The sequence below is a fragment of the Protomyctophum parallelum genome, assembly GCF_964188405.1.
Source record: "Protomyctophum parallelum genome assembly, chromosome: 18".
NCBI classification, from domain to species: domain Eukaryota; kingdom Metazoa; phylum Chordata; class Actinopteri; order Myctophiformes; family Myctophidae; genus Protomyctophum; species Protomyctophum parallelum.
This window is the reverse complement of record NC_139716.1, coordinates 44,048,321-44,067,375: the sequence shown is the minus strand read 5'-3', so window position 1 is coordinate 44,067,375 and position 19,055 is coordinate 44,048,321. Positions and strand designations below refer to the sequence as shown.

The 19,055-nt window shown below is 49.0% G+C and overlaps 2 protein-coding genes across 2 annotated transcripts in view; one reads left to right on the top strand and one right to left on the bottom strand.

Annotated features, from left to right (window-relative positions):
• Positions 1 to 19,055, top strand: part of LOC310875288 (low-density lipoprotein receptor-related protein 1-like) — a 285,578-nt gene that overhangs the window by 115,466 nt on the left and 151,057 nt on the right. Inside the window, 2 exon segments of the mRNA XM_083788472.1 lie at positions 2,162 to 2,373; positions 4,071 to 4,233. Coding sequence (XP_083644598.1) covers positions 2,162 to 2,373; positions 4,071 to 4,233 — 375 coding nt within the window.
• Positions 12,597 to 18,581, bottom strand: LOC310875636 (galanin receptor type 2-like; the record flags this gene model as incomplete). The annotated part of the gene is made up of 4 exons (XM_083788924.1): positions 12,597 to 12,971; positions 14,249 to 14,522; positions 17,986 to 18,229; positions 18,344 to 18,581. 4 exons carry the CDS (start codon positions 18,579 to 18,581, stop codon positions 12,597 to 12,599), a joined length of 1,131 nt encoding a protein of 376 aa, XP_083645050.1.

Here is a 19,055-nt window from a genome sequence, read left to right as displayed (position 1 = left end):
GGCTGAAGGCATGGGGAGAGAGTATGTTTTATTGTCTCCACCAGGCCGAAGGCATGGGGAGAGAGTATGTTTTATTGTCTCCACCATGAAGGCATGGGGAGAGAGTATGTTTTATTGTCTCCACCATGAAGGCATGGGGATAGAGTATTTTTTATTGTCTCCACCATGAAGGCATGGGGAGAGAGTATGTTTTATTGTCTCCACCATGAAGGCATGGGGAGAGAGTATGTTTTATTGTCTCCACCATGAAGGCATGGGGAGAGAGTATGTTTTATTGTCTCCACCATGAAGGCATGGGGAGAGAGTATGTTTCATTGTCTCCACCAGGCTGAAGGCATGGGGAGAGAGTATGTTTCATTGTCTCCACCAGGCTGAAGGCATGGGGAGAGAGTATGTTTTAATGTCTCCACCAGGCTGAAGGCATGGGGAGAGAGTATGTTTTATTGTCTCCACCATGAAGGCATGGGGAGAGAGTATGTTTTAATGTCTCCACCAGGCTGAAGGCCTGGGGAGAGAGTATGTTTTAATGTCTCCACCAGGCTGAAGGCATGGGGAGAGAGTATGTTTTATTGTCTCCACCAGGCTGAAGGCATGGGGAGAGAGTATGTTTCATTGTCTCCACCAGGCTGAAGGCATGGGGAGAGAGTATGTTTTAATGTCTCCACCAGGCTGAAGACATGGGGAGAGAGTATGTTTTATTGTCTCCACCAGGCTGAAGGCATGGGGAGAGAGTATGTTTTAATGTCTCCACCAGGCTGAAGGCATGGGGAGAGAGTATGTTTCATTGTCTCCACCAGGCTGAAGGCATGGGGAGAGAGTATGTTTTAATGTCTCCACCAGGCTGAAGGCATGGGGAGAGAGTATGTTTTGCACTCCGTGCATGTGTGTGTGAATCTGTGTGTCCGTACAGATAATCTCCGGCACCGTTAACCCGGTCGATGCCACATTTTGCACACACACACTCCCTGGATGCCAACGATGAACCTCTGCCCCACATTTTCCAGAACGGCCTGTTATAGCGCCACCAGGAGGCCGACTTTTGAAAAAATACAATTATATTACTCCTCCAGATTCTGTCCAAAAATCCCGCAAATCTTTACACACTATCTCTATAGTCATGTGTTCAAGACGGATCCGTCCGATATTTCGTATTTCCTATTTGGCTAACATTGGCTTTCAAAGTTTGCAGGATTGGCCCGTTTTGAACAAAAAGCCTCAAATCATGAAAAGCAGTGTGCAATTTACGTGAAATCTTTCACTGACGTTCCTACTTGGCTGAGGAATATATCCCACCCTTTTCACATTGGCCTGCTGTAGCCTGTTATAACTCTGAGAGTGTACAAATGGAACCAAATAGACCCATTAGACACCCATTAGGGTCCATTTGGTTACAAACTATCATTTGGATGGGGACCCCCTGGAACTTCCTCAAGGACCCCTGGGGGTCCCCGGACCCCACTCTGGGAACCACTGCTCCAAAAAACTGTTAGGATTTAGAAGTAATGTGTAGAACAGGGGTACTCAACTGGCGGACCGCGGTCCACGACCGGACCGCGGACCACCTCTCTGCGGACCCTAGGCAAATTATAAAAAATGCATCAGGTCAGGCCAGCAAAAAAAAAATCTCTCCTAAGCTCAGGCCAGGCCAGCCACAGTCAATTTCAATTAAATTCAGGCAGTGTTGCTGCAGCACAACTACATTGTGTGTCTTATGTTAATGGAGGGAAGAAGTTAATAATATAAATAACATCAGATGGTACATTTCTCATGTGAAATTGCTGCAAAGGCCCCCAAAATGTCCCCCAAGGGCCCCCAAAATGTCCCCCAAGGGCCCTCAAAATGTCCCCCAAAGGCCCCCAAAATGTCCCCCAAAGGCCCCCAAAATGTCCCCCAAGGACCCCCAAAATTGTGGCCTGCCAGGGCGTATACAGTAACTCCCGGCCTGATTTGGAGTTCCACTCCGGGCCTGCACTCTGCACCCCATTATTGGTTGGTTGGAAGGCGATCTGATTTGTATAAGCTTGGCTTGACCATACTAAACGGGCATAGAGCCCCGCTCTCCGATGGACGCCGCGCATGGGACCGGACCTCGGTCTTATTCAAAAACATATTTGTGGACCTTGGGTCTCACCGGGTCCACATTGTGTTTCTCTCCGTTCAGGAACCAACGTTTGCAAGGACAACAACGGCGGCTGCCAGCAGCTGTGCCTGTTCCGCGGCGGCGTGGCGCGCACGTGCGCGTGCGCGCACGGCATGCTGGCGGAGGACGGCGCCAGTTGCCACGACTACGACGGCTACCTGCTCTACTCGGAGCGCACCATCCTGAAGAGCGTGCACCTGTCGGACGAGAACAACCTCAACGCGCCCATCAAGGTACCACACAGGGCCGGATCTACCATATGGGCACTTTGGGCACCAGGGGCCCCTTCTTTTAGTTCCACAGATAATTTCCCTGCTAATCCGAATGAAATAAATGGTGTCTAAAAATATTTGTGTTTTATTGTTGGTGAGAAGGGCAGCTACCCTTGGACTGCCAGTCCCAATTTTTTTGTTTGGGTAACAAATTGGCATATTTTTAATTCATCGTTTTAACATACAAGAAAGATCTGGTGGCTTGAAAAGATGTTTTTTCATTTTTTTTTCATTGATAGTGTATTCTCTCTAATCGCCACCAGATGGCGGGAAAGCACCATTACGCTGATTTTGGCCAAAATAGACGAATCTTCCTAAGTCACTTCCGGTTCAACGATCAACAACATCCTGTAGTATTTTGACCCTAGTCAATAGCTTGGCTGGTCCGGATTGCTAAGCTAATGCTATATTTTTCATAACTAAGTCAGATTAACCTCAAATCAACCCCAAAAGATCGCAAAATATCACATTTTTTACAGCGACGCACATAGAGACGGCGCGCGTGCACGATAGCGCACGATCACGCGGATTCCGGCCGGATTCCGGCCCTGCCTTATCCCATTTGGACCCGGGAAACATTCTGCAGAATGTCTTCTAAATCCTGAGAGTTTTCTGAACAACCTCATGTAACGTTTCCGTGTCAGTCGTTCTCAAACATTTCCATGTCAAGGACCCCCAAGATCATATTATGACCCTCCATGAAAATGTGAAAACTTCCTGCATATTTTCCAACTTCCCGCATATTTCATCGTATAAAAGCACATAAAACCCTGCATATCTCATCGCAAAATCTAGGCTTTTTGTCCGCATTTTTCTGGAGGGTCTAATAGTAGGTAGTTTAAACAATTTACTTTGTGTAATTGTCAATGTTTTGACAATTCATTTTTTTCTTCTAATTCAGCTAATTCTAAATAGTATTTAGTTGGTTTTGGTTTACTTTTGTAGTTAGTTTTAGTATAACTTTGGGTAATTTTTTCAGGATTGAACAAGGTTAGAGAAAGTATTGTGTAATCAAAACTCAACAAAAGATACCATTTAAAAATACATGTTCAATTACAGTTGGACAATCAGTGAGAAAAACTAAAACAAATGGTTTAGGTCCATTTTAGTTAGTTTTGTAAACACAGTACAGTTTCAGTTAGTTATTGTTTTTGAGTGGTGCAACCACTCCTATTGACAGCTATGTGTGTGTGTCCCTGTGTCCGAGCACGGAAGTAGCATATTGTCACCAACAAGTGTAACTCTTGTGCAGCCTAACACACAGACAGAGGCCAGGGAGGAGGGCTAGTACAGTACAGTACAGTACAGTACAGTACAGTACAGTACAGTACAGTACAGTACAGTACAGTACAGTACAGTACAGTACAGTACAGTACAGTACAGCACCACTCACTTCAGACAGGGCTGTTATTATTGTAGTTTTCATGTCGTTTTTATGTAGTTAACATATTTTTTTCCCCCGATTTTAGTGTTGTTTATTTGGTTTAGGTTTGGTTACTAATACTAAGCATGCTAACGTTGTCCGTCTGTCCGTCCCTCTGTCCGTCTGTCCGTCTCTCTGTCTGTCTGTCCGTCCCTTTGTCCGTCTGTCCGTCCCTCTGTCTGTCCGTCTGTCCGTCCCTCTGTCTGTCTGTCTGTCCGTCCGTCTGTCCGTCCAGCCGTTCGAGGACCCCGACCACATGAAGAACGTGATCGCGCTGACCTTCGACTACCGCGGCGGCGGGGGGCGGGGCGCCAACCGCATCTTCTTCAGCGACATCCACTTCGGAAACATCCAGCAGATGAACGACGACGGCTCGGCGCGCAAGACCGTGGTGGAGAGTGAGTTCCACGCTGTGGTTTTTATTTTCTACTTTAACTTGCTTCATTGTTTATTTTTTCCCCACACGTCAACAACATATAACAAACAGACAATCAAATCTAGTTCACGTTCACAAAGCTGTGGCTCAGGAGGTAGAGCAGGTCGTCCAATGATCGGCGGTTCTAATCCCGGCTCCTCCTCCTCCTGTCCACATGTGGAAGTGTCTTTGGGGTAAGACACTGAACCCCACGTCGCCTCCAGTGAGTCGGTCGGTGTGAGCTCGCCACCGTCGGTGTGTGAATGTGGGAAGTGAGGACGCTGGCGTCGACTGCCGCTGCCAGTCTCACTATAGTCTCACTATAGTCTCACTATAGTCTCACTATAGTCTCACGTTGCCAGACTGTTTGATTTGATTTATGATTGAAGCTGCACATCAACTTTGTTCACTTATTTTTATCCATTTTATTTATTTATCATAATATGATTTGCTGTGCCCCCCCCCCCCCTCCCCCCTCCCTAATATCAGTACAAATATCAAAGTACAAAACTAGAATAATAATGGACCTTTTTATGGGCTGTTATTTTTTGTATTGGCTGTTGGTTGTCATGGCTGCCAGTTCCTATTGGCTGTTGGTAGTCATGGCTGCCAGTTCCTATTGGCTGTTGGTAGTCATGGCTGCCAGTTCCCACCTGATGTTGTGTGGGAGTCCAGACTGCTCCAGACCGTACTGAATAACTGCTAGCTTACACAACGTCTTCAGACTAGGACTTAGGTCCAAGACATACAGGTCTTTAGGTGTTTTGACTCCTCCAAAGAGGAACATACGACCTCCCACTATGTGACAGCATAGTGGGAGGTCGTACACAGAAGTGCTTAAACGTGGAACTTTCCCTTTGGACTCAACCTTCTTCCAGGAGAAGGTCTCTGGACTGAATTTCCACAGGTAATTTAAGTACTCGTAATAGCTGTGTCGCTGTATGTACAGCTCTCCATTGTAGGTAAAGGCTGAATGACCGCAGCGTTCTTCTGGAACAAGCTCTGCAGAAGGCGTGTCCAGCCAGTGGTCGGTCTCTGTGTCAAACACCCTGATGGTGTTGTAGTGCTGATCCCCCCCATAGCCTCCAAATACAAACATCTTTGTCCCGATGATGGTTGTTGAGTGACATACTGAGGCAGGAGATGGAGTTCCTCTGGTGTTAATGAAAGACCAGACCATTGTGCTGGTGTCCAACTTGTATGTGTCATTAGTGTATACCATCAGATAGGAGAATCCTCCGTGGATAAACATGACCTTCCCCAGGACACAGGCTGAGTGGCCGTGCCTCCCCTCTGGGACAGTCCCAGAAGCCACAGGTGTGAGCATTATTTGGTCGTCGACATCAAATGCATAAAGCACCGTGCTGCAGTCCCAAGTCATTCCCCCCCAGATGTAGATGAAAGGGTCAATGAGCACAGCTGTGCGTCTGATTATCAAACAGGCAACCTCAAGGGGGCGTTGTCCTCTTCCAGGTGTCTGTGGGTGAGGGAGCTTGATCCAGGATAAAGACATTGTGTTGAAGACATGCACATCAGTCGGAGGTTCTCCCCTAAAGCAGTACACTTTGTGGTCCACGGCTACAGCAGCATCAGGTGTCTCTGGAAGACCTTTTAGGTGCACCGTCCAACGAAGCATTTCACACAGCAGCTAATAAGTTTCACCCCGTAAAAGAAAGAATGCAGTGGCCGAGTACCTTCAATGGATGACTTGAAGGAACGCAGTCCTGCTGTGTGGGTCAGCACTTATATAGGTTAGCGGGCCTACGTGTGACGTAGACATGATGTCACATGTAGGCCAAGTTGGTGTGTCGTAGAGGCCTGACGTCATAGACTGACCTGCTACTGCTCTGACAACTGCTACAGTGGATAGTTTAACACCTATCCGCTCGCTGTGTGTGTGTGTGTGTGTGTGTGTGTGTGTGTGTGTGTGTGTGTGTGTGTGTGTGTGTGTGTGTGTGTGTGTGTGTGTGTGTGTGTGTGTGTGTGTGTGTGTGTGTGTGTGTGTGTGTGTGTGTGTGTGTGTGTGTGTGTGTGTGTGCACACGTGCGTGCATGCGTGCGTGTTTGCACATGTAACTCTGAGAATGTCCACATGGAACCAGTTGTACCTGTATGGGTCCATCTGGGCCATTCAAGCCATACAAAATGAAGCGCTTAATTAATCAGCGTATGTTTTGTAATTAGAATTATCTAAATGTACAAAGTAACTAGAACTAGTAAAAGTAGCTCAGTCAAAACTGTACTTAACCCTTAGACTACCAGTCCCAATTTTTTGGTTTGGGTAACAAATTGGCATATTTTTAATTCATCGTTTTAACATACAAGAAAGATCTGGTGGATTGAAGAGATGTTTTTCTTTTTGCATTCATTGCAAATGTATTCTCTCGATTCGCCACCAGATGGCGGGAAAGCATCATTATGCTGCTTTTGGCTAAAATAGACAGATCTTCCTAAGTCACTTCCGGTTCAACGATCAACAACAACCTGTAGTATTTTGACCCTAGTCAATAGCTTGGCTGGTCCGGATTGCTAAGCTAATGCTATATTTTTCATAACTAAGTCAAATTTACCTCAAATCAACCCCAAAAGATCGCAAAATATCACATTTTTTACAGCGACGCACATAGAGACGGCGCGCGTGCACGATAGCGCACGATCGCGCGGATTTCGGCCGTTTTTTGGTAAATTACATCCAACATTAGTGATATTAGCGAAAAAATATTAATTTTTGCTCTTTTGACCCCGCGATAACTGATATTGATTGTCATTCCGCTTTTTCCGTTAACGGGAGGTTTAGATTTTTCGATTAATTCCGTTTTTTCCGTGAATTGTAGGCCAAGGGTTAACAGATGTAGTCCCCGTGACGTCCCCAGCGCCTTGTGCAGCTCTCTCTTTTCCTATTGGCTGTTGGTGGTCGCGCAGACATTTACTTCCTTGGTTACGGGCCCACAACGCTGTCTGTTTCCTTGGTTACGGTGCCCACAACGCTGTCTGTTTCCTTGGTTACGGTGCCCACAACGCTGTCTGTTTCCTTGGTTACGGTGCCCACAACGCTGTCTGTTCTCCTTGGTTACGGTGCCCACAACGCTGTCTGTTTCCTTGGTTACGGTGCCCACAACGCTGTCTGTTCTCCTTGGTTACGGTGCCCACAACGCTGTCTGTTCTCCTTGGTTACGGTGCCCACAACGCTGTCTGTTTCCTTGGTTACGGTGCCCACAACGCTGTCTGTTCTCCTTGGTTACGGTGCCCACAACGCTGTCTGTCTCCTTGGTTACGGTGCCCACAACGCTGTCTGTTCTCCTTGGTTACGGTGCCCACAACGCTGTCTGTTCTCCTTGGTTACGGTGCCCACAACGCTGTCTGTCTCCTTGGTTACGGTGCCCACAACGCTGTCTGTTTCCTTGGTTACGGTGCCCACAACGCTGTCTGTTCTCCTTGGTTACGGTGCCCACAACGCTGTCTGTCTCCTTGGTTACGGTGCCCACAACGCTGTCTGTTCTCCTTGGTTACGGTGCCCACAACGCTGTCTGTTCTCCTTGGTTACGGTGCCCACAACGCTGTCTGTTTCCTTGGTTACGGTGCCCACAACGCTGTCTGTTCTCCTTGGTTACGGTGCCCACAACGCTGTCTGTTCTCCTTGGTTACGGTGCCCACAACGCTGTCTGTCTCCTTGGTTACGGTGCCCACAACGCTGTCTGTTCTCCTTGGTTACGGTGCCCACAACGCTGTCTGTTCTCCTTGGTTACGGTGCCCACAACGCTGTCTGTCTCCTTGGTTACGGTGCCCACAACGCTGTCTGTTTCCTTGGTTACGGGCCCACAACACTGTCTGTTTCCTTGGTTACGGGCCCACAACGCTGTCTGTTCTCCTTGGTTACGGTGCCCACAACGCTGTCTGTTCTCCTTGGTTACGGTGCCCACAACACTGTCTGTTTCCTTGGTTACGGTGCCCACAACGCTGTCTGTTCTCCTTGGTTACGGTGCCCACAACACTGTCTGTTCTCTCTGAATCTACGTCGTTTTCCTCCATGGTTTTGATCAGAACGGCAAACTTCTTAACACATTTCTGACCTAATATAATCAAGCATCTCGTTTAGAATATTAACGCTCCTAGGGAGAGATCTGGCGATGTAGTAATGGAAGATTATACCTCCCGGGTTTTTGGGGGGAAATGGAAGGCGAGGCTTTTCAGAGTAAAATCTGCCTCATCTGCTGCGGGCACCTTTTATTCTGAAAGATTCCTGGGCAAAACCAAGTGTTAAATACAGTATTTGAGTAAATGCAGTATTTATTCCACCACAGAGAAAAGGGAGGCTTCCACCACGTCATTCCATATCAAACATGACTTTATTGTCGCTTCTACAGTTGTAAAAAGTGTGTGGTATTGGTTTTCTAATAACACAGAATATTACATTTTCTTAGTTTTTACAGTTTATGTTTTTTAATATATTTTTTATCCCACGATTTTGTAACCCATTTTTCACCCCTGTGTCAATCATCTAATGTGATCCTGGGCTCTACACACCCTCCACCAACCTAGTCCCCATATATGGGGGACAAGGGGAGACCAACCTAGTCCCCATATATGGGGGACAAGGGGAGACCAACCTAGTCCTCATATATGGGGGACAAGGGGAGACCAACCTAGTCCCCATATATGGGGGACAAGGGGAGACCAACCTAGTCCCCATATATGGGGGACAAGGGGAGACCAACCTAGTCCCCATATATGGGGGACAAGGGGAGACCAACCTAGTCCTCATATATGGGGGACAAGGGGAGACCAACCTAGTCCCCATATATGGGGGACAAGGGGAGACCAACCTAGTCCCCATATATGGGGGACAAGGGGAGACCAACCTAGTCCTCATATATGGGGGACAAGGGGAGACCAACCTAGTCCCCATATATGGGGGACAAGGGGAGACCAACCTAGTCCCCATATATGGGGGACAAGGGGAGACCAACCTAGTCCTCATATATGGGGGACAAGGGGAGAGCAACGGACTTGAACTAATTTTTTTCAGATTAATATCGGAATATTTATTTATTTTATCTCCTGTTACAATTCCAAACATGCAACTATGACCCGCTTTAATTACCGAGTCTGAATTAGTAGCTTAATGAGTAGTAGTAAAATGTTATTGTCTTTTTTTTGTCAGAATGTATTTGTATTTAGTTCATGAAGTTAACATAACTATAATCAAAGGCATTTGAAATTAAATAAAAAAAATATTGTTCAGGATTCAAAAATAGCAAAAGAACATCATTCAGGATTTCAATTCAAATAATGGCAAAAAATAGCAGATCTACAAGCTCAAAATGCGTTTTGAGCTTGTAGATCTGCTATTTTTGCTATGACAGTAATATGCAATGTGGCCCTCTGGAGTGAGTGTGGAACTATAGTGGCCCTCTGGAGTGAGTGTGGAACTATAGTGGCCCTCTGGAGTGAGTGTGGAACTATAGTGGCCCCTCTGGAGTGAGTGTGGAACTATAGTGGCCCTCTGGAGTGAGTGTGGAACTATAGTGGCCCTCTGGAGTGAGTGTGGAACTATAGTGGCCCCTCTGGAGTGAGTGTGGAACTATAGTGGCCCTCTGGAGTGAGTGTGGAAATATAGTGGCCCTCTGGAGTGAGTGTGGAACTATAGTGGCCCTCTGGAGTGAGTGTGGAACTATAGTGGCCCTCTGGAGTGAGTGTGGAACTATAGTGGCCCTCTGGAGTGAGTGTGGAACTATAGTGGCCCCTCTGGAGTGAGTGTGGAACTATAGTGGCCCTCTGGAGTGAGTGTGGAAATATAGTGGCCCTCTGGAGTGAGTGTGGAACTATAGTGGCCCTCTGGAGTGAGTGTGGAACTATAGTGGCCCTCTGGAGTGAGTGTGGAACTATAGTGGCCCTCTGGAGTGAGTGTGGAACTATAGTGGCCCTCTGGAGTGAGTGTGGAACTATAGTGGCCCTCTGGATTGAGGTCCCCAGGATCCCCAGGGGAGTTAAAAATCACACCCGAGTGAAGTGAGGGGCGTTATATAATCTTATCATCATGACGTACATTCCCCATTCATTGTCAATGGGAATTTAATGTTTGTACACTAATAGCTAAATAATTTAATGTTTGTACACTAATAGCTAAATATTGTAATGGGAATTTTAGTATGCCAACTACAGTGCCAGATATATGCATTATTGTCTATATATCTTCCTTCCATTTAAGTGTATTTTCTCACCAATGTGCTCAGTCTAATTCATGCAGCTGTCAATCTAACAGCTGACTTGACTCCTCCACGCTGTCAGCAAAGGTATACTTATTTGTGTGTCGCCCTTATGTTTAGCGCAGATCCTTATATGTACATTCAGTGTGGCATCTCTGTTAGGACAAGATTATAAGGACTGTCTGAGAATGGGGTTGAGGAGGCTGGCGCCCGGAGGGGCTGCTGGGACAGGCAAGGAGGAGGCCTGTTCCTCACTCTCTGTATGTCGTTACTCTGCTCAATCTTCTTAAAGGTTTTATGACATTCATTTTCATTTATTTTTATTTTTCTTTTTTCTTTAGGTTTTATGACCTCAATTACACCCAAAAAACCTGAACTTTGAACATTCAGTGGATTTTCTGTGTTCTGAAGTTTTCTTTGGGGTTTGGAAGCCTTTTGAGCTACAATGAAAACAGGCAACACAGTGAAAACAGTGACATCTGCTGGCAAATCCCATTGACATATATGGGATTTCATCACAAACAGCAGGAAAATCAGAGCACCTGTTTGAGCCAGAAAACCCCAGATCACAGAAAATCTACTGAATGTTAAAAGTTCATGTTTTTTGGGTGCAATTGAGATTAGAAAACCTAAAAACAATTCCAAAACCTTTTTTTTAATGTCACAATCCCTTTAATAAATTCTCAACACTTCACTTCGTCATTCCTTCATCTTTGCAAGATTATTTAATCTACTACAATATTAAAAATCACACCCGTGTGAAGTGAGGGGCGCTCTTATCATCTTATGTAATGATGTAATGATGATGGTGTCAAAACAAACATTACATTATCTTTATTGATAATGGGATTTAATGTTTGTGTTTATAGGGACAAAACAAACATCAATTTCCCTTCATTGTCAACGGCGTTTTTAAAACAAACATTGAAGTAAAAACAAACAGTAAACCCAGCGCATATACTCCATTTTCACCCCAGCTTCTTCCGGGTTGGAAAAGTGTGACGGGGCGGGGCCTATGTGAGGGGCGTGGTGTATTTGAGGGGCGGGGCCTGTGTGAGGGGCGGGGCCTATGTGAGGGGCGTGGTGTATTTGAGGGGCGGGGTCTGTGTGAGGGGCCTGGTCTTCTATAGTAGCCCATAGCACCCCGCTTTGTCTCAATGGGATAGTTCCAATGTTTGGAACTATAGCCCAAATAGCACCCCGCTTTGTCTCAATGGGATAGTTCCAATGTTTGGAACTATAGCCCAAATAGCACCCCGCTTTGTCTCAATGGGATAGTTCCAATGTTTGGAACTATAGCCCAAATAGCACCCCGCTTTGTGTCAATGGGATAGTTCCAATGTGTGGAACTATAGCCCATAGCACCCCGCTTTGTGTCAATGGGATAGTTCCAATGTTTGGAACTATAGCCCAAATAGCACCCTGCTTTGTGTCAATGGGATAGTTCCAATGTTTGGAACTATAGCCCATAGCACCCCACTTTGTCTCAATGGGATAGTTCCAATGTATGGAACTATAGCCCAAATAGCACCCCGCTTTGTCTCAATGGGATAGTTCCAATGTTTGGAACTATAGCCCAAATAGCACCCCGCTTTGTCTCAATGGGATAGTTCCAATGTTTGGAACTATAGCCCAAATAGCACCCCGCTTTGTCTCAATGGGATAGTTCCAATGTTTGGAACTATAGCCCAAATAGCACCCCGCTTTGTGTCAATGGGATAGTTCCAATGTGTGGAACTATAGCCCATAGCACCCGCTTTGTGTCAATGGGATAGTTCCAATGTTTGGAACTATAGCCCAAATAGCACCCTGCTTTGTGTCAATGGGATAGTTCCAATGTTTGGAACTATAGCCCATAGCACCCCACTTTGTCTCAATGGGATAGTTCCAATGTATGGAACTATAGCCCAAATAGCACCCCGCTTTGTCTCAATGGGATAGTTCCAATGTTTGGAACTATAGCCCATAGCACCCTGCTTTGTGTCAATGGGATAGTTCCAATGTTTGGAACTATAGCCCATAGCACCCTGCTTTGTGTCAATGGGATAGTTCCAATGTTTGGAACTATAGCCCATAGCACCCCACTTTGTCTCAATGGGATAGTTCCAATGTTTGGAAGCGTGTCGCCCCACTCTCTTATACTATTCCACTCGGGTCATGGCTACGTTGACCACACCCCCTGCCCCGCCCCTCGCCCCTCCCCCGTTGACCACACCCCCTGCCTCCTCCCCCTCCTTCCTCCCCCTCCCCCTCCCCCTCCTCAGCAGTGCCAGGACGTCCCGTCTGAACTTCTGGGACATGAGCACGTAGAGGAGGGGGTTCATGACGGTGGAGGCCACGGCCGTGAAGCGGGCGAAGGCGCTGAAGGCTCCGTAGCGTGGCGAGGCGCCCGCCGCCCCCTGGCTGGCGGAGGCCAGCAGCGCCAGCGTGAGGCCGTAAGACGGCAGCCAGCACAGCGTGAAGGACAGGACCAGAGCCACCGACGTCTGGGTCACCTTGCTCTGGTAGCGCTCCACCTGTAGGGGGCGGCAGAGAGAGAGAGAGATATGGGTCACCTTGCTCTGGTAGCGCTCCACCTGTAGGGGGCGGCAGAGAGAGAGAGAGATATGGGTCACCTTGCTCTGGTAGCGCTCCACCTGTAGGGGGCGGCAGAGAGAGAGAGAGATATGGGTCACCTTGCTCTGGTAGTGCTCCACCTGTAGAGGGCGGCAGAGAGAGAGAGAGATATGGGTCACCTTGCTCTGGTAGCGCTCCACCTGTAGAGGGCGGCAGAGAGAGAGAGAGATATGGGTCAACACTGTCTGGTAGCGCTTTAAACTGTAGGGGGCAGTAGAGAGAGAGAGATATGGGTCAACATGCTCTGGTAGCGCTCCACCTGTAGGGGGTGGTAGAGAGAGAGATATGGGTCAACATGCTCTGGTAGCGCTCCACCTGTAGGGGGCAGTAGAGAGAGAGAGAGATATGGGTCAACATGCTCTGGTAGCGCTCCACCTGTAGGGGGCGGTAGAGAGAGAGATATGGGTCAACATGCTCTGGTAGCGCTTTAACCTGTAGGGGGCGGTAGAGAGAGAGATATGGGTCAACATGCTCTGGTAGCGCTCCACCTGTAGGGGGCGGTAGAGAGAGAGATATGGGTCACCTTGCTCTGGTAGCGCTCCACCTGTAGGGGGCGGTAGAGAGAGAGATATGGGTCAACATGCTCTGGTAGCGCTCCACCTGTAGGGGGCAGTAGAGAGATAGAGATATGGGTCAACATGCTCTGGTAGCGCTCCACCTGTAGGGGGCGGTAGAGAGAGAGAGATATGGGTCACCTTGCTCTGGTAGCAGTGTTGTTTTTGTCGACTAAAACTAAGACGAAAAATGTTCGTCGACTACCTTTTTCCTATGAAGAAAACTAAATGGAAACTAAATTAAAACTATGCTATGGTGACTAAAACTAAGACTAAATATACTGACAATTTCGTCAACAAATAAAAACTAGACTAAAATGTCAGGAAGGGACTAGTGGACAACAGATCCAGTATAAGTCATTCTACACTATTTTCAACAAGTGTACAATAAGTCATTATGACGGCAACAGGGCCCGCAAAAATACATTTTAGCCGACTAAATCACCTGTAGATTTAGTCGACTAAAATCATATGACATTTAGTCGACTAAAACTAGACTAAACACTAGAACATTCCAGGTGACTAAAATGTGACTAAAACTACGTGAAAACTGTTCCAAGACACTAATGACTAAAACTAAAATAGAAATGTGCTGCCAAAAGCAACACTGGTCCGGGCCTCACCTGGGGCGCTCTGCCGTCGCGCCGGCTCCGCCACAGGAAGGCGTAGATGCCGCCGTACGCCACGGCGATGGTCGCCAGCGGCAGCAGGAAGGCCAGCAGGAAGTGACACAGGCCCATGGCCAGCTGCTCCTGCTGCGACAGGAAGGCGAAGCACGCCAGGCGTTCCCCCTCCTCCTCTAGGGGGCGCCGCGGAGTCACCACGGTGCGGAAGTCTAGCTGAGGAGCCGCCAGGGCGCAGGCCGGGACCCAGAGGAGCGCTACGACCCCCGTGACCCTGAGAGAGAGAGAGAGAGACAGGCAGACAGTCAGAGAGAGAGAGACAGGCAGGCCGGGACCCAGAGGAGCGCTACGACCCCCGTGACCCTGAGAGAGAGAGAGAGAGAGAGACAGGCAGACAGTCAGAGAGAGAGACAGGCAGGCAGTCAGAGAGAGAGACAGGCAGACAGTCAGAGAGAGAGACAGGCAGGCCGGGACCCAGAGGAGCGCTACGACCCCCGTGACCCTGAGAGAGAGAGAGAGAGAGAGACAGGCAGACAGTCAGAGAGAGAGACAGGCAGGCAGTCAGAGAGAGAGACAGGCAGACAGTCAGAGAGAGAGACAGGCAGGCCGGGACCCAGAGGAGCGCTACGACCCCCGTGACCCTGAGAGAGAGAGAGAGAGACAGGCAGACAGTCAGAGAGAGAGACAGACAGACAGGCCCCGTTTCCAGACCTAAGCGGAAAAAGATGTTGCGCTGCGGACAGAAGAAGCTGTGACTGCGTGTGTGCGCAGCTGGTTTTTAGACAGCTGGTGGACGGGAATTAAGCTCCACCTCCGCGGACGAAAGAAGCTGAGGAGAGCGCAAGTCGTCCGCGGTCGTCCGCAAGCCGTCCGCGGAAGTGGAGCTTCTTTTCCATCCACCAGCTGTCTAAAAACCCGGTTTTTCGGCTGACCGCGGCCGAAACAGTCCGCAGCTCTTTTGATAGTGTGGCAGTACTGATGGAGGGAGGGAGGGAGGCCGGGACCCAGAGGAGAGCTACAGCCGCGGTCACCCTGAGAGTAGTACCTGCGTGTGGACAGCAGGCGGCAGGCCTTGGCTGTGTGTATATATTAGTATACCTGAGTGTGGACAGCAGGCGGTAGGCCTTGGCTGTGTGTATATATTAGTACCTGCGTGTGGACAGCAGCCGGTAGGCCTTGGGTGTGTGCATATATTAGTACCTGCGTGGGGACAGCAGCCGGTAGACCTTGGCTGTGTGCATATATTAGTACCTCTGTGTGGACAGCAGGCGGTAGGCCTTGGCTGTGTGCATATATTAGTACCTGCGTGGGGACAGCAGCCGGTAGGCCTTGGCTGTGTGCATATATTAGTACCTCCGTGTGGACAGTAGGCCTTGGCTGTGTGCATATATTAGTACCTGCGTGTGGACAGCAGGCGGTAGGCCTTGGCTGTGTGTATATATTAGTACCTGAGTGGGGACAGCAGGGCGGTAGGCCTTGGCTGTGTGTATATAGTAGTACCTGCGTGTGGACAGCAGGGCGGTAGGCCTTGGCTGTGTGTATATATTAGTACCTGCGTGGGGACAGCAGGCGGTAGGCCTTGGCTGTGTGTATATATTAGTACCTGCGTGGGGACAGCAGGCGGTAGGCCTTGGCTGTGTGTATATATTAGTACCTGCGTGTGGACAGCAGGGCGGTAGGCCTTGGCTGTGTGTATATATTAGTACCTGCGTGGGGACAGCAGGCGGTAGGCCTTGGCTGTGTGTATATATTAGTACCTGCGTGTGGACAGCAGGGCGGTAGGCCTTGGCTGTGTGTATATATTAGTACCTGCGTGTGGACAGCAGGCGGTAGGCCTTGGCTGTGTGTATATATTAGTACCTGCGTGTGGACAGCAGCCGGTAGGCCTTGGGTGTGTGCATATATTAGTACCTGCGTGGGGACAGCAGCCGGTAGGCCTTGGCTGTGTGTATATATTAGTACCTGCGTGTGGACAGCAGGCGGTAGGCCTTGGCTGTGTGTATATATTAGTACCTGCGTGTGGACAGCAGCCGGTAGGCCTTGGGTGTGTGCATATATTAGTACCTGCGTGTGGACAGCAGGCGGCAGGCCTTGGCTGTGTGTATATATTAGTACCTGAGTGGGGACAGCAGGCGGTAGGCCTTGGCTGTGTGTATATATTAGTACCTGCGTGTGGACAGCAGGCGGCAGGCCTTGGCTGTGTGTATATATTAGTACCTGAGTGGGGACAGCAGGCGGTAGGCCTTGGCTGTGTGTATATATTAGTACCTGCGTGTGGACAGCAGGCGGCAGGCCTTGGCTGTGTGTATATATTAGTACCTGAGTGGGGACAGCAGGCGGTAGGCCTTGGCTGTGTGTATATATTAGTACCTGCGTGTGGACAGCAGGCGGCAGGCCTTGGCTGTGTGCAGGCATGTGCGGAAAGTGTTAGAGAGGCAGGGGCTGAAATCTCGTAAGAGGAGCACTTTTGGACGAGCTCTCAACTCGTTGACTATTAGCGACTATTGTCGGGGCGCAACCCAGCACTCCTTATATACTGGAAATGCGGTGTAACGACACGAATTCCGTGTGGGGACTGACCTTAGACTTAGAGTATATATAAATAGAGAAGGCACCCAGAGGAAACCCTGGGGCGAAATGGACATAGTGGCCGAATGAAGGTATTGCAGCCTGGCCCCAAACACATGAACGCGCTGCTCCGTTGACTATTATTGTGCACGTTCACGACGGCAGCACGCTCGTTCGCGTTTGTGCGCAGAATGCACTCTGTTCCTACCCGGAAGGAGGACTGAAATCGCCTCATGCGCTTTTGAGCAACTTAATGCAAGTGGATGGAAGGAGAACTCGGGTGCCGTCTCTATTCATATATACTCTAAAGGACAGACAGGATGTGTGTATATATTAGTAGACTACCTCCGTGGGGACAGGTAGTAATCGATGTGTGTATATATTAGTACCTCCGTGGGGACAGACAGGCTGTGTGTATATATTAGTACCTCCGTGGGGACAGTGTATAGGTGTGTATATATTAGTACCTCCGTGGGGACAGTGTATAGGTGTGTATATATTAGTACCTCCGTGGGGACAGTGTATAGGTGTGTATATATATTAGTACCTCCGTGGGGACAGTGTATAGGTGTGTATATATATTAGTACCTCCGTGGGGACAGTGTATAGGTGTGTATATATATTAGTACCTCCGTGGGGACAGTGTATAGGTGTGTATATATATTAGTACCTCCGTGGGGACAGTGTATAGGTGTGTATATATATTAGTACCTCCGTGGGGACAGTGTATAGGTGTGTGTATATATTAGTACCTCCGTGGGGACAGTGTATAGGTGTGTATATATATTAGTACCTCCGTGGGGACAGTGTATAGGTGTGTATATATATTAGTACCTCCGTGGGGACAGTGTATAGGTGTGTATATATATTAGTACCTCCGTGGGGACAGTGTATAGGTGTGTGTATATATTAGTACCTCCGTGGGGACAGTGTATAGGTGTGTATATATATTAGTACATCCGTGGGGACAGGTAGTGTATAGGTGTGTATATATTAGTACCTCTGTGGGGACAGGTAGTAATGGATGTGTGTATATATTAGTACCTCCGTGGGGACAGTGTATAGGTGTGTATATATTATGCTACCTCCGTGGGGACAGTGTATAGGTGTGTATATATTATGCTACCTCCGTGGGGACAGGTAGTGTATAGGTGTGTATATATTAGTACCTCCGTGGGGACAGCAGGCGGTAGGCCGCGGCGGGCGTCACCACCGTGAGGTAGCGCGACACGGCCAGCGCGGCCAGCGTGTAGGCGGAGGCCGAGGCGCAGGCGGCGCCCAGGAAGCTGAGGGCGCGGCACAGGAAGTCACCAAAGGGCCAGTGCTGCGTCGCCACGGCGGCCGTGTGGAACGGCAGCGTGGCGAGGAGGAGGAGGTCGGCCACGCTCAGCGCCACCAGGAGGACGTCGGTGCCTGTCGGGAGAGAGAGGCAGGAGGTCACAGCGCCACCAGGAGGTCACAGCGCCACCAGGAGGTCAGGAGGACGTTGGTGCCAAACAGAACAGAACCTAACATAGGCTAAACTACACAACAACATACCTGTCCCCGGGCCCGACATGGGCCCCCCCGTGGCTCCGCCCCTCCTCCTGCGCCCGCCACGCCCACACAGGACGGCCAGCACCAGGGCGTGGCCCGTGACGCCCAGCGCCATCATGAGGACGTCCAGCACGGGCACCAGGACCTGCTCCGCCGTGCGCTGACCGCTGCCGTTCCCCGCTGCCCCTCCTCCTCCTCCTCCTCCCCCTGAAGAGTTCCACACCTCCATCATGGAAGTGTCGTCCGATCCGCTCAGTCACGCCAAAGGGATTCTATAGAAACAAGAGACGACACTCAGACGGCTGCAAGGGCCGATAGTTCAGCGACGGCCAGCGCTCACCACCGTTCTATCTGGTTGTAGAAGAAGAGCGCTGCCCAAAACAGCGATGGTGGAGGTGGTCGCGCTGATCGGACTAAATCACTGGCTAAGAGTCTTTAGAAGCGTTCATATTTTAGACGTGTGGTCACGGGGAGTTGCTATTGAGCCACTAAACACAGTCCCTTTATTCAGCCAGTGCGATTTGAAATGGAATACTCATAAAAAAAAGGCCTCATCCTCCACCTTGCTCTTTTTTCAATGCATTGTGCCTGAAGGGAAAGCAATCGAACACGGAGCTGCCGATCGACGAGAGCTTTGATAAGACAACTTCATAGATTTATCATTAAATAAAGTCCCATAGTAACAACCAGCGCCTCCGCCATC